Here is a 16278-nt window from a genome sequence, read left to right as displayed (position 1 = left end):
CGCCCCCTTTCTACATTTGCTGCTGCTGGGGGATGAGCGGTCCTTGGAGGAGATGGGGGCAGAGGATTTGAGCTAAGAGGTGGCAGGGGATTTGGGCTAGGAGGAGGCTTGGGGGGGAATTTTTGTGCTTATTTGTGCTAAGAGGTGGCGGGGGATTTGGGCTAAGAGGTGGCGGGGGATTTGGGCTAAGAGGGGGCAGAGGATTTTGGCTGAGAGGGGGCAGAGGATTTTGGCTGAGAGGGGGCAGAGGATTTTGGCTGAGAGGGGGCAGAGGATTTTGGCTAAGAGGGGGCAGAGGATTTTGGCTAAGAGGGGTCGGGTGATTTAAACTAAGAGGGGGCAAGGGATTTGGGCTAAGAGGAAGCAACGGATATGGAAAGGGAGAGGATCTGTGCTGGGAAGGGTACCTTGGCAGGTGGTTGTGCTGGAAGTAAGAATTTAGGGGAATGTTTCATAGGGAGGGGAATGGAGGGTGGGGATTTGGGGGGGGGAGATTTGTGCTAGAAGAGGGGATTAGCAAGGGGATTTGTGCTAGAAGGGGGGGTTAGCAGGGGGATTTGTGCTAGAAGGGGGGATTTGTGCTAGGAAGGGCGATTAGCAGGGTAATTTGTGCTAGATGGGGGAATTGGGGGAATTTGTGCTAGAAAGGTGGGTTGGGGAGGTTTGTGCTAGGAGGGGGGCTTAGTGGGAGGGATTTGTGCTAGCAGGTGGTGAAGAAATTTGGGTTAAGAGGGGGTACTGGAGGGGAATTTGTGCTAGGAGGGGGGATGGGGGGATTTTTGCTAAGGAGGATTTTGGGGAGATTTGTGCTTGGATGGGAAATTTGAGGGGAAAGTGGATGTGTGCATGGAGGGGTAATTTTTTTGAGGTAGATTTGTGCTAGGATAAGGTATTGGGGGCATTGGAGTTAGGATTGGGGGCGAAGATTGTGCCGGGATGGGGGTTTATGCTTGGAGAAGGAGGAGTTTTTTGCATTGTTTTTTGGGGAGAATTTTGGCTTGCAGACAGAAGTTATGCTTGGGGGGGGGGAACGTGCTGATTAGTGCCATTTTTTTTTTTTTTTTTTTTCAGGGGGAGGGATTTATGCTGAGACAGGATGCTCAAACATAGGGGGCTTAGTTTGTCATCTTCACCCTGGGAGCTAGATGACCTTGTCCTGACACCACACACAGGGCAGTCAATAGATGTCCTCCTCCCCACACAGCACATAGTTGAGATCAGATTCCCTTTCAGACACAGCCTCAATCTGCAGTGTATAGCTGGCTGCTATGTTGCAGTTTTGACCCTGTCCTCTTCTCTTCTGACCCCTGTCCTCTACCCTGCTGACCTTCTGTACCCTGCCCTTCTGACCCCTGTCCTCCATCCTGCTGACCCCCACAGACTGCCCTTCTGACCACTGTCCTCTGTCTTTCTGACCCTTTTCTCTGCCCTGCTGACCCCTTTTTTCTGCCCTGTCTTTGCCCTGATAATGCTCTCCACCCTACTGACCCCTGTTATGTCGTCTGTTGACCCCTGTCCTTTGCCCTGCTGACCCCTATCTTTTGCCCTACTGAACCCTTGTATACTGCCCCACTGACTCTTGTACACTCTCCTGCTGACCTCTCATCCTCTGTCCTACTGACCCCTGTACACTTCCCTTGTTTCCCTTGTAAATGTCCTTGATAACTCGCTGTAAACTGCCCTACAAACTAATGGCCTCTGTATTCTGCCCTGCTGACCCCTATTTTGTGCCCTACTGACTGCCTGTAAACTGCCCTACTGACTCTTGCACACTCTCCTGCTGACCTCTCATCCTCTGTCCTGCTGACCCCTGTACACTTCCCTTCTTTCCCCTGTAAACTTCCTTGATATCTCGCTGTAAACTGCCCTACAAACTAATGGCCTCTGTATTCTGCCCTATGAACTGCTTTCCCTCTCTCTCTGCCCTGCTGGCCCCCCTGTACACTGCCCTACTGACTTCTATACACTGCCCTGTTGACCTTGTATCCCCTGCCCCCCTGATGTTTTTTACTGCACCCCCATATCAGACAGGCTAGATCCAGACCTGTTACCTGCCCATCTGCACAAACAGCTTAGTATAGAATTTCGGAGATGAATGACCTCGCACACGTGCGGGAGTGATGTCATCTTGGCCTGGCCAGCTCCAGGACATCACAGTGCTGGAGAGAAGGTGAGTATAGCTCCGCTTCAACAATACATTTAGTACCCAAGCACACCTTCCAATGGACATTAGTTTGTTGCAGTGCGCTCCCAAAAAGAGGTGCAATGGGTTCCAATCAGAAACCTCTTTGATTAGTATGACTTCAGCCAGTCCATGTGTTGATCATCTGTAGTTGATGTGTGCAGCTCTTTTGTCTTTCCTCTGATCGTTTCCCCTGGAGCAGCAGATGTTAAACCTGAACTGTCTGTGTCAGTGTGAGTTGTCGGTGTGAGTCACTTACCTCTTCTTCTTGTTACTGGCCAGCTGTGACTTTCTTTACTTTAGAAATGATTTTATGAACAAGAAGCCTAATGAAGGTGACAGCAAAGCGTCAGATGTGATATGCTAGATATAATTTGGTCCTAATAAATACTGCACTGCTTACTTTCATTTACAGATATTTTGAATTCCAGAAGCAGAAGATGGTAGAGACTCACACTGACATCAAGGGGCATATTTATAAAGCCATGAGACACTGCAGGTGTATCTTCCTGGGGAATGTGTGTTACATTACAGTGACCGATTCACTTATATTGAATGTTTAGTGTATGTCACATCCACTGATTCATAAATATGCCCTTTGCAGAGCAGTTAGTGGTGATCAGCTACATTTCTAGCACACTGCGGTGGATTGGACCCATCCAGTGGTCATCATGTTGGCAATGGAAAAGTAAAAAACTGTGGACTGGGCTGACACCGGGCTCAGGGTAGAAAACACCTTCAGTGCACCTATATGGGTTGTTAGACTTGCATTTGTGGGGAGTAAAAATTGCAGCATTTGTAGGAAAGAAAGAAAGACACCACTGCTAATAAGGAAAGCAAGAATCAAATACCAAGTGAAAAAAAAGAAGGAACATTGGGGGAGATGAAGATAGGAATGAAAGAATGAAGAAAGAAAGAAGGCGGCAGGACAGAAGGGTGGGTGAGAGGAAAATATAGGGTACCAACAGACAATGTATAAAAGTATAGAGAAAGGAGGAGAGACAAAGAAAGACACAAATGTAAAGTGGAAGAAAATTTTAAAAATCTGCTTTCAGAAACTTTCATCATGGACAGTAAAGAATACCATGCAGTACATTAATTCACCAGCAGGGGGCGCAAGTGTAGTGTTTATAACCTTCCAACTGAAAAATAGAAATAGATTTCCACAAAGTAGTAATCCCTAAACTCAATGGTTTTTGGTTTGCCAAAGTACTATCATACTTACCGACATCTTCATCTCAGTTCACAAGTGACTGTCAGCCCTGCCCATGGCCAAGGCATATCAGGCCTTCTTTGTCATTAGTCCTGCCCCAGATTATGTCCACTTTCTGGTTGGTACTGCTACTAATTATGCAGGAGCCACCCTTTCACAGCTACAATCCCCTCAGTAATGTCCATTCTTTGAGGCACTGTGCATGCTCATTAACTGAAAAGGAGTAATGCTGAGATCTCGGGATGCAGTCCGGCATACAGTATTGTCAAGGCATACACTTTAACCAATTCAAGTCCGGACGCATTCACCCCCTTCCTGTCCAGGCCAATTTTCAGATTCAGCGCTATCACACTTTGAATGACAATTGCGCGGCCATGCAACACTGTACCCACATGAATTTTTTAGCATTTTTTTGAGACAGATAAAACTTTATTTTGGTGGTATTTATTCACTACTGGGATTTTTATTTTTTGCTATAAAAATGAAAAAGTCCAAACATTTTGAATAAAAAAGTGTTTTTCTTATAAAAATGTTGCAAATAAATTATCTTTCTTCATAAATCTTGGCCAATATGTATTCAGCTATCGGTTTAGTAAAAAAAAAAAATAAAGCAAATTAGTTTTTTTTTACATTTTTATTTTATTTTTTATACTGTTATTTGTTTTTTATTTTTTTAACTTGCTGTCACCCTAGCAGTGCAGTGTCACCATAGTGACACTTTACTACTTCTGGGGGGTGATGAAGATTTTTTTTTTTTTTTTACACTGATTGCTTTTACACCCATAAAGGCTGTAAAAGCAATAATTTCTCCTTCTCTCTGGCTGCATTCTTGCAGCCATTGAGAAATACTGTGAGAGCTGTGTTTGGTCACAGCTTGTCACATGGTACAAGGCTGTTGTGAATATCCTTGTACCATGTGACCTCTGATCATTCACAGATTTCAGAGGTAGTAAGCAATGTCAGGAAGTGACATCTTGTTTACTACTGTTCCTGTGATCACTGATTGGCCGTCAGTGATCACATAAATATTGGGACCTCCCGTACAGCGATCGGTGTTATTACACAGCAGGCACCGGATCGTGGTGCAGCGCGATCCCAGAGAGCGCGCACAGGCAGTGAATGCGGGGGCCGTTTATAAACGGCCACCCGCTTCGGCACTGCTCCCGTCCGGCCGTTTATTTACATGGGCCAGACGGGAAGTGGCTAATGTATGGCCGGCTTTAGTTGCCCTCTTTCCCAAGCATTCCTTTTCTCCCACAGCTCTGTTTGGCTCTATACACACTGGCTTACTCCAGTGCTCTTGGCAGAAAAAAATGCTAATTTTGAGCGGTTTTGTACTAGCGTTTAGCAGCATTTAGGAGCGTTTAGCATTTTTCCTGCCAGAAAAATGCTCTAAAAAAACGCAAAACAGGGTTTTTTCTGCCTCTAAATGCCTTGCTTAAAAAAATGCCTCTAAACTACATAATGCGCATGATAACCTAGTATAACATTAGTTGCTTCTACCGGCAAAACGCTAAACTCATCAAGGAGCAGCATTTTTTTTAAGCCAGTGTGCCTGGAGCCTACAGCTTTCAGACACAAGAAAAGATAGCCCTGTGTATGGCCAGAGACACTTCAGTTCATTTTTTTCTGCCATCATAGACAGTTATTGGACATACGTGAAAGAGCTACGAGGGCTACGATTAAAAGAAGGGAGGAGGCTGTGTTAGAAAGTTGACTCTTTATGGAATAGTAAAATTTTCTGTCAAGTTTACAGGCTAGGTTGACATCTTTGCGGGTGGTGCGGCTGCTGATCCGCACAAAAATCCGTGCAGCCGCACTACCCGCACAGAGGAATGCGGACCCGCAGGCGGGTGCCATTAGTTCTAATGGTATGCCGCCCGCACTGGAAAATGCAGCTGTACTGGGAACCAAGGTTCCCGTGCGGGCTGCATTTCAGAAGCAGTGCAGGGACTTCTTCCGTGGGTATCACGGGGCACGGGAGTCTATTCAAATGAACGGGCTCTCGTGGCCGCGCAATACGTGGCCCGAATGGCCGTGTATATGTGAACCTTGGGTTAAGGCATTTTTTGAATGAATAAAATGATTTATGGAAATGAAAAACACAGCAATTAATCACTGACATACTTTCTTTTTCTGTGTTTTTACTTGCAGGGGACCACCCTCTATTCCATCCTGGCTGGCAGTCGCTTTAAAGAAGAACTAAACCTTCCTATTCTGTACAGGCAAGAAAGCTGTCATCTTAGGCTTGTTTGACCCGCAGTTGCCTTGGTGCTGCACATGTGATGTGTTATGGCACCAGCCACTTGAAGGTTTTCCAGTTTGGCTGAGAGCAACAGCCATATGTGACAGTTCTCATTCACAGCTTGCCTTAAATGTAACTTTTTTGGGGGCAACAGTCAAGCCTGTGGGTTTAGTTCTGCTTAGGTGCTGGAGTCACATAGCCGGGGCGTTTTGCTTTGTATTCTTCCGCTAATAGGATGGCCGGCAATGCATTGGTAGGCAGATTTTGGTCTCATTACACTGGCAAGGAGAATGTTTCATTTGGCCTCATGCACTTGGCTGTACGGGGCCATGTATGATATAATTATTGCATATGTCTGGTAAGTCCCGAAGCTGCATACAGTCTTCCACAGAAATGAATAGCTATGAGCGGCTGTATGTGGGTATATGGTGGTAATGGCCTACACCCATGTATAGCGTAGGCATGTATTCCTTGAATTCAAAAAGTCTGCTTTTGGGAATCATTCCGTACACTATACATTGGTTTACACAAGTACTGGCATATACCTGTGCACTGCCGTTCATGTCTATGGGCAGTTGTATACAGCACTTGGACTTCTCGAGTGCAGAAATATGACCATATTTACATCATGCTTTTCCTCGTATATGTCCGCGTGCATGAGGCCTTTGGATACGAGGACTGTGGCATATGCTGCATTGTGTGTTCACCACAACTGACATTTTCAACAACTGTGTGAAGTTCCCTTAAAGTGTGCTTTATTCTTCTTCCCGTCAGTGATGGAACATCAACGAACCTCCCCCAGCACCAACATCTTCACCCCATCTTCTTCAGTATTCAACATCTTCAGCCATCTGGATTGGTTCAGCGGGATGACATAACTCCTGTGCAGCTGGCAAGCAGGAAGGTAAGACTCTTTTATTTCAGAAGAGACACAGTCTCCTCTTGAACCTCTTTACCGCTTCCTGGTGGAATTTTAAATGGGCTTCAATGCCAGGAATCGGAGCAGCTTCTCTATCATGTGACTGCTGAGATTGGCTCTCACAACAGACTCATGATCAGGAGCCTGATCTGCCACATGATCGGGTGTGCTCCCAGCTACGTCCATGTGCTGGGAGCACACAGAACCCCAGGCTACCATTGGCCCATGGTAAAGTTCCTCTGTAAAGCTGAATTCTAGTCAGATGGAAAATGCTATTTAATTTTGCTACAGTATGTATTAAAGCCCAACTTGGGTCTGGGGTAGGGAGGCTTTATTAAAAATAAATTACACAGCTAACATAAATGATTTACTTTCTTGTGATATTTGCCTCCTGTAGGGGATACTTTTTTGCACAACATTGTCAGAAAACATTTTCAAGAGTCAACAGGCTAGTAGGAAGAGAAAGCAGAACAACAACCCTATTAGTATGCTTAGTCTCCTTGAATGTCCAGTCACAGGCTAGGCAGGCAGGCTGCTGACCAAACCATATTACTTTAGCCCCAAAACAAACATTTAATATATTTCCGTTCACAAATTCTTAGATGTGGTGGCTGCATTGATTTCTTTAGATTTGTATAGGTCTTTTATTTGTGCCAGTTAGAGTGTAGAGACAAACCATATCTCTAAAGAACTAAAAAAAAAAAAATAACATTTTGAAATGTTTTTCTTTGAACCAGGTAAACTTGTATATCTATCCATACATTTCTCTGGGGGGAAAAAAGCTTGACTTGTAGAGAGATCAATGACTTAAGCTAAAATGGACACATATACAAGTGACTGCTCCTCATGTCTTTTGCTGTAAACATATAGATTCATAAAAGATTTACATTAGAAATTAGTCTGAAGGTAAAGAGCTAAACAAGATTCATATAAAAAGTTTAAAATAGAACTATAGCAATAAAAAAAAAAAGACTGAAACTGTTTTCTTTTCTTTTTATTTGTCAGGATTGTTCTGCACTTCTACTACTAGAGGCAGTCATTTAGATTTTGTACTGGGCACTATGCCTTATCTATTGTACAAAGCCAACCCTCTCAGCATTTGATAAAACATGTTCCTGTAAAGCCGTAGCACTCAGGTAGCTCATTTTTTGCTCTTGACATCAACAAAAACATCTGCAGATAATATTCTGTGTATGTTAAGCCGTAGACCAGTGGTGGCGAACACGCGTCTCTCGAGCCGCGTGCGGCTCCCGGCCAAAATGAATGCGGCTCTTTGCCTCTTATCATATTTTGTATACTGTGGCTCTTTGCCAAGTTTCATGTTTCTCTTATTTTTACCTGTTCCTCTATCCAGCGGCGCGCTGTCTTCCGGCTTCTGTAGTGTGGGCACTGGGCATGACAGCCGGGTGCCAAGTGCGTATGCGCAAGAAGCGGTGCTTTTTGTGAATGGTAAGGCGGTTCCTGGGACACATGACAGATCCCAGAAGCCGCCGGACCAATCACAAAGTGCAAGTGCTTCTCGCTCATGCGCACTGGGCACTCGGCTGTCATGCCGAGCGCCATTACAGAAGCCGGGAAGACAGCGCGCGGCTGGATCAAGGAACAGGTAAGATCAAACAAAAACTCTGCGGAAGTAAGAGCGGGTACCTGTCAAATTCAGGTACCTGCTCCCCACCTCCCCAAAGGTCAGCAGTCATCTGTACTGTCCGCAGTCTCTGGTCATCCCTGTGCTGTTCGTAGTCTCTGGTCATCCCTGTGCTGTCCGCAGTCTCTGGTCATCCCTGTGCTGTCCGCAGTCTCTGGTCATCCCTGTGCTGTCCGCAGTCTCTGGTCATCCCTGTGCTGTCCGCAGTCTCTGGTCATCCCTGTGCTGTCCGCAGTCTCTGGTCATCCCTGTGCTGTCCGCAGTCTCTGGTCATCCCTGTGCTGTCCGCAGTCTCTGGTCATCCCTGTGCTGTCCGCAGTCTCTGGTCATCCCTGTGCTGTCCGCAGTCTCTGGTCATCCCTGTGCTGTCCGCAGTCTCTGGTCATCCCTGTGCTGTCCGCAGTCTCTGGTCATCCCTGTGCTGTCCGCAGTCTCTGGTCATCCCTGTGCTGTCCGCAGTCTCTGGTCATCCCTGTGCTGTCCGCAGTCTCTGGTCATCCCTGTGCTGTCCGCAGTCTCTGGTCATCCCTGTGCTGTCCGCAGTCTCTGGTCATCCCTGTGCTGTCCGCAGTCTCTGGTCATCCCTGTGCTGTCCGCAGTCTCTGGTCATCCCTGTGCTGTCCGCAGTCTCTGGTCATCCCTGTGCTGTCCGCAGTCTCTGGTCATCTCCTGTACTATGTCCGCAGTCTCTGGTCATCCCTGTACTGTCCGCAGTCTCTGGTCATCTCCTCTACTATGTCCGCAGTCTCTGGTCATCCCTGTACTGTCCGCAGTCTCTGGTCATCTCCTCTACTATGTCCGCAGTCTCTGGTCATCCCTGTACTGTCCGCAGTCTCTGGTCATCTCCTGTACTGTGTCTGCAGTCCATTAGTTCAGAATTTTTTTTTGTATACTTGTGTGTTAGAGTGAGAGAGAGAAGGGAGAGAGAGAGAGACAGGTGCCACAGCAACCTCCAGGGTAGTTGATGTGTTAACTCTGGCTAAGTTGCATTTTAAATTGTGTGTTGAGGGTGGACACTTACCTTGAAATGAACACATTGTTGTTTTGTAAGGGGAAGAAAGTGTTATGGTGAATAATATGGTTTTAATTATGTGTTTTTGTGTGAGTGTTTGTCTGTTTTGGCAGGTCACTGCGTGGTGTGGCTCTCTGACTTTCACAGTTTAAAATTTTGGCTCTTTGTGTCTAACTTGTTCGCCACCCCTGCCGTAGATGGATCAAATCTTGGCTGGTTCATTAGGGACCAGCAAGATATAGATTCATGTATGGGCAGGCTAGTTGTATTGAAGTCGATCCACCAATAGACTTCAGCACAACCAGCCTGTTAGATTTTTTGCATGCGTTTACAGCCGGTCGCTATAGTCGCCAGCAGTGATTATTGTGTTCTGCTAGCCAGGAAGGCTCCCCGCCGGCAGAGCACAATAGTGCAGTGGAAGGGATTCGCCCATCAATATTGACCATGTTGATGGGGGTTTGGCTGCTGTATACAAGAGGAAGAAGAGTGCGCTAAGACGGCCCAGCTCATCCATCCCATCCCATGAGGGGGACCTCTGGTTTATTTATCACATGCGTATTTAAAATACGCATCTGGTGAGTGCGTATTTTTACTATTTGTCACCAGACCACTGGTTCGTGAAGTCACTAACAACTCCTGTATTGATCACTCATCACGAACTGTCACCATTTTGTTAATTTATTTATTTTTATTATTGTATTACTTATATTACTTTTATCTGGACTAGAGTACATATTGATCTTAACATATTTTATTTGCGTTCACACCTTTTAGCGCTGCACTTTTTGTACATATATTTATAAGGTTTATGTTTTGGTTGTCTTGCGTGCTATAGCTGCTATTATTTGAAGCGCTCACTGATTGAGATATATATATATATTTATCCAAAATGTACATATCCCACAGGGAATATGCAGGCAAAATGAATCCTCCAGCATTTTGGGCATTAAAGCAGTAAAATTTTTGCGCCCAAATACTTACCCACCTCCAATGCCAATTGCAAGGTATCCCAGTTTAATAGAACAGATACTGTTTTTATGGATTGATGTACAGTTGCAAGAAATCCCCTTGGGATTACGTGGAGTTTTACAGGAATTGGGCATAAAATGTGCTCTGAACGTCATCTAAGTCACAACGTCATCTAAGTCACAACGTCATATTTTACAGTGGGGATGAGGTTTTGATGTTGGTGTGCTGTGCCTTTTTTTCTCCACACATAGTGTTGTGTGTTCTTCCCAAACAACTCAATTTTGGTTTCATCTGTCTACAGTATATTTTGCCAGTAGTGCTGTGGAACATCCAAGTGCTCTTTTGCAAACTTCAAACGTGCTGCAATATTCTTTTAGGACAGCAATGGCTACCTCCGTGGTGTCCTCCCATGTACTCCATTCTTGTTTAATGTTTTCCTTATTATAGATGTGTCAACAAAAATGTTCGCATGTGCCAGAGATTTCTGTAGGTCTTTAGCTGACACTCTGGGATTCTTCTTTACCTCATGCAGCATTCTGCGCTGTGCTCTTGCAGTCATTTTTACAGGACGACCACGCCTAGGGAGAGTAGCAACAGTGCTAAACTTTCTCCATTTGTAGACAGTGTGTCTTACCATGGACACATGAACATCAAGGCTTTTGGAGATACTTTTGTAACCCTTTCCAGCTCAACAATTCAACAATTCTTGATCGTAGCTCTTCTGAGGGCTCTTTTCTGCGAGGCATGGTTCACATCAGACAGTGCTTCTTGAAACCAGTAAACCCAAAACAGGTGTGTGTTTTTTAAGGGCAGGACAGCTGTCAGCAACACATCCAATATCATCACACTGATTGGAGTCAAGGTTGGCTCACTCCTGGCTCCAATTAGTTCTGGGAGAAGTCATTAAGCTAGGGCCTCACATACTTTTTCCTCCCTGCACTGTGAATGTTTACATGTCATGTGCAATTAAACCATGGCAACATCTAATGTTTGTGTAGTATTATGTTCAGCAGACTGTGTTCTTCTATTGTTGTGACTTAGATGACGTTCAGAGCACATTTTATGCCCAATTCCTGCAAAACTCCACGTAATATCAAGGGGTTCACATACTTTTTCTTGCAACTGTACATGTATATAGCAAGAAATGTTCTACAGCACATTGCAGGATTTATAGAGACTTGGTCACTGGGAGGACAAGAGGAAAATCACTGCAGGTACCCAGAGGTACATATACCTGCAGCAGTCTCAGTCTGTTCTGAAATGCACAGCTTTGGCTTTTTCCGATATTGCTGAATCTTGCCGATTCAATTCCCACGACCTGAACATACCTTCTGGCCAGTGAAGCTTTCCAACATAGTAAGATTTGGGAGGCTGCTGCAGGAATGTAAACCTTTAGGTACCTACTCATCATGCCAACAGCAGTTTGCTCCTCTTTTCAAAGTGACATGGTCTCTTTAAAAAACCAGCCAAATAACATAATGCAGTGATGTGGGGAAAGGATAAATGTAATAAAACACCCACAATAATCAAAATAAATTTATTATAGTACCAAAAAGGTATTTTGAAGATAGTTTGACAATTGTAAAAAAAAGCAAAAAAAAACAAACAAACTGTAAATAACTTAGACTACTTGGTGAAGCACCCTCCTGAAAATTACAGGCTGGACTCTGCAAATGGGCAGAGTGACACAACTGTCCTTCTGACTGAAAAGGAAGCTGGGGACAGCACCCGAGCATGGAGAGGGTAAGTACAACATGGCACTATTTATTTGTTTCCCGAGAGGAAACTAGTGGTAAAAAAAACAAAATACATGGAGTTCTACTTCAAGTCCCTGCATGCGCATTACACAAGCAGCATAAAATACAACACCTTCCTTACCATTGCACCGGTTGCCAGTTTGGAAGAAAAGGACAAAATCCTGTTATACATTCAAATGCCAGCGTGCCAAAACTCCAGTAATCCACAGTGACTGTGTATTTCTGCTGTTCCAGTAATTCCGGGGCCTGAAACATAAGTCATCACAAAACATTGCGGATGGCGCTGAACAACTATGGGCAAAATAGTGCAGACTGAGGTTAAATGGAGGAATAAAATGGTGAACAACCACTTGAGTTCCTGGGCCTTTTCTTCCTAAATCCCCTTGAGTCCCAGAGCATTTTTTTTGTTTCAGTGATATCTTGGTTCTACACATATCTTTTAGCGTCTGTAGTCTACACCAACATAATATACAAAGTTTGTTTGGGACAAATGGGGCTTTGATTCGGTAGAAAATTAGAATACATATATTAATATTTAAACAAAACATATATTGACAACAAAAATAATGAACAAAGTCTGCTGTTTAAAATGATAAACAAAAGTATGACTTATGTAATGTGGAGGAACGGTAAAGCTCACAGCAAACGTATGCATTTTACTTTAGGGAAAGAGGGGGAAAAAAAGTTTACGTAAATTGTTTGCATAGCATTAAGATAGGGATGAAAAGGCCACATATTAGCTCAATGGTGACTTGTTCACAGGTTTGGGATCAGTAAAAATTTGAATGACGATGCGTTCACTTCCATGAGCAATTGATGCTTATATTGCAGACAGGTAGTGCAATTTTTTTTTTTTATTTTGCCCTAACATACACAAAGTGGAAATAGCCTTCCTATACCGTACAGCCAAGGAAGCCGCAATCTAGGTGGCTGTTTGATCTGCAATTGTCATGGTGCTGCAAATGTGATCAGCTATGAGGCCAGCCATTTGAGAGCTTGAAAATTCATTTGACAGACAACATAAGCACACTAGCACCTGTACCAGTTATCATTTATGGAATGCTTTGAATGTAACTCTTTTGGAAAACAGTAACATTGATGGGTTTAGTTCCACTTTAAATATGGTAACGCAACCAGCCAGCGAGAAAAGTAGGTGCAGAGTCAAAAGGCATCTAATCAATGCAAATGAAAGTTGTGACTCCTTCATCAAGACAATTGAAAGACATCTTGACTTGCACCAGCATGTAGTCAGAAAGCTGCCTGTCACAGGCCTGGCAGTAATTTAAACAGGAATAAAATAAATTACATGTTAATAAACGTTTCTTGGGGCAAGCTCCCACTACCTCTTTGCAATAATCTGCATGCTACTACAACTCACAGCAGTGCACATTAAATGCATTGGTGCCTTATCGTGTTATTCATTCTGAATGGCACCCCAATGCACCTGACTAGCCTGCATCACAATGCTATTTCACGTTTTTCAAATAAGAACCAATTACGTTTTCTTTTAACCAGAATTATGAATTCTAATGAGATAAAAAGTTTCCCAGTTTGATAATGACAACTAAGCTATGAAAAAGTTTTCTCGCGGTGTCTTGGTCTGGCTAGAATAAATTTATAAATAACCAGTCCAGGGTGCGTTTCCTTTCCCACAGAAGTTGTGACAAACATTAGCAGACATATTTGGTTAAGTAGTGCAAGGAGTGCTAGTGATGAAAACAACATTCAATAACCAACAGCAACCAAGATACAGTTTACTACAGGTATGATGACTGCTGTTTGATTGTTATGGGTAATATCCCTTTTTTCTTAGGAAGATCCAGCCACCCTGCACAAGGAGAGAGCAGTTTGTACTACAGGAAGCTGCTGCGCAGGGGTATAGTGTCATACTGGATTACTGCACAGATATGGAAGAAATACACAAAGCACATCAAGAGTCAAGGAAGAATACACACAAATCTTGTATTTAGACATTGTTTGCTTATACCGGATTTCAGTTTTAGAACTGCCAGTATTTATGGATTCTGTTCAGAATGTGAAAATATGATTTGTTAAATAAAGCACATATGCTTCCTATTGCTCAGATACATCTTGGCATGGATTTGTGAACTTGTTACTTACCAGATACTGCAGATACCAGATAGGTGCCCACAAAGGAGGTACATAGACTGCCCTGGTCCAGTTCTATGGCATATCCCAGGTCTATAATCTTATGAATTAGCTAGAAATAATAAAAAAAAATAATACACATTGCAGCTGACAATAAAAAAAAACAAAACATTATTTTGATTCTTTGAAATTTTTATCCCACCCTTTTTCATGATAATATTTTATATGGAAATTTAATACTAATAGGAGGTATATTTAAAGTGACTCTGTGACCACAGTGCCTTCAGCTACAGAGGACTGTATAAAACCCTTCCTGTCCTCTGCAGCTGAAGGCACTGTGGGTAATTCATCCTTAATGTTCAAAGCAAGAGTGCTAAAGTCATTCTATCAGCAATACAGCCTATCCTCCTAGAGTGGTCCTATTTTCACCTCAAAGATTAAAAGGTTACTGAGCCACTGCAGTAGGAAAACTGATTTACTGAGTCACTGCTGGGAAGAAGGAAAAGGGTAGGCTGAGCTGTTTAGAGAACAACGTAGAGGCGTTTAATGCTTCTAATTTAAAAGTAAAGTGTATCATAATATAATACCAGTACTGGCATGTTCGTATTCTAGTAGTAGTTCACATAGGCAACTGGTATTGGTGTTGCTGTCACAGCAACTGGTATTGGTGTTGCTGTCATAGCTTATTAAAACACCCCATGAATTTACCAAGTGTTAGTTTATGTTTGTGACACCCTCAGCAAGCACTTGACAGGATTTTTTGATGTTTGTCAGCAACAAGCTATGTCAGCCATTTCCCCATAATCATAAAAAAACAACAAAAGACACTTCTTCAATGCAATGTACCCAATGACTTTCATACGTGAGAAAAAGCGGCTTGTGGCATCCAAATCACAGTAATCCAAAGCAATGGAAATGGAAATGTGAATGACAACTAACATATTCACTTACATGTGCAACATTAATATAAAGCAGTTTCAATCCTTTCCAATCGCTTACCAAACACCTGTTTTTAAAATCCATGTGAAAGTATCCTATGAGGTGGAATTCCCTTTCCTGATTAGCCAGCACTATGCCACATGTCATGTTAACCTACCCTGCTCTCCCCTTACTGCAGCACAATGTTCTCAGGCTCCAAATCTCTGTGGATTATTCTATTCTCATGGAGATACCGGAGAGCTGAAGCTATAAAAAAAAAAATTAAAACATGTTCCTAAATATGTAATAATGCAACAGCCTATAGAGAGAACAGGCTGAAAGACATAAAAGAAAAAAAAAAAGAAGAGTTCATGCCTGTGGACATGGTATTGCCATTATGTCCTACATTGAGACTAGCCAAGGTTTAACTCTTCTCTTTTTCAGTGATGTGAGAAGCATATTTGTGCTTTTCTATTTTGTGACTCATATACACGGTTTGCTATGTGCTAATGGGAATTGTCCCCCATATGTAGTTTTGGCATGTACTTTGCCAAGTGCACACAAAACAGTACAAGAGCCTCCTGGAAAACACAGTGAGAAATATGTTTATATAATTATGAAGCACGTTTGTTGAGTTGTCACAAGAGTGAGAATAGAGGGAAAGTCTTTCAGTTCTGGTGACAACTGTCTGGATTTTCCGCAAGTTGGAGAACTTCCTGTGATGTCTTCAGGAATTGAAGTGAAAGGAAATCTCCCCAATGGGACACAGTCCTTTTACCCACACTAACCATGTGTAATGAAATGTTTTGGCCCCTTCAATTATTTTTAGGCTATCACAAAGTCCACAAAAATATAAATTCACATATATGCTAAAAGGATATTAGAACTAGGTCACAGACAGGGTGCACTAAGTGGTAGCAGAGGACTGCAACTTGTTCTAGACTTTATTCATACCGGTGTAAAGTCCTGTACCCCTGCGCCCCGTGCTGTGCATCTGTCACCGCAAGGATGTAAACACTGGCATGTGTGGGAAGATCTGTACAACCGCTGCGTCTCCAGGTTGTCACTAATTTTGACAGGCTAGATGCTGTCATTTCCCAGGTGCATAAGCATGACTCTCTGAACAGACTTACAGGTCTATGCATCTGTGTGAATGAGGTCTTAATCTATGTAAGACTTGCAGTTCCAGTTTACTTAGGTCAGCTCAATGAAAGTAAATGTCAAGTAGTCATTGTGGCTTGCTGATGTCTGTATGTGGCTTTTTCCTTACTAAATAAGCAAGTAGCTGAGTATATTTAGAATAATCCAG

At 43.3% G+C, this 16278-nt stretch overlaps 1 protein-coding gene across 1 annotated transcript in view; it reads left to right on the top strand.

The window, feature by feature from the left end:
* The window catches only part of LOC149441385 (uncharacterized), a 421690-nt gene that overhangs the window by 237366 nt on the left and 168046 nt on the right, over positions 1-16278 (top strand). The window contains exons 8-9 of the mRNA XM_089657407.1: positions 5550-5620; positions 6415-6544. Of these exons, the coding sequence (XP_089513533.1) occupies positions 5550-5620; positions 6415-6544 (201 nt within the window). The remainder of the gene's footprint in view (positions 1-5549; positions 5621-6414; positions 6545-16278) is intronic.

Source organism: Staurois parvus, unplaced genomic scaffold (assembly GCF_062004578.1).
Source record: "Staurois parvus isolate SC_StPar_1 unplaced genomic scaffold, SC_StPar_1.0 ptg000991l, whole genome shotgun sequence".
Taxonomy (NCBI): domain Eukaryota; kingdom Metazoa; phylum Chordata; class Amphibia; order Anura; family Ranidae; genus Staurois; species Staurois parvus.
The sequence above is the reverse complement of the archived record's forward strand: the minus strand, read 5'-3'. Positions and strand labels throughout refer to the sequence as shown.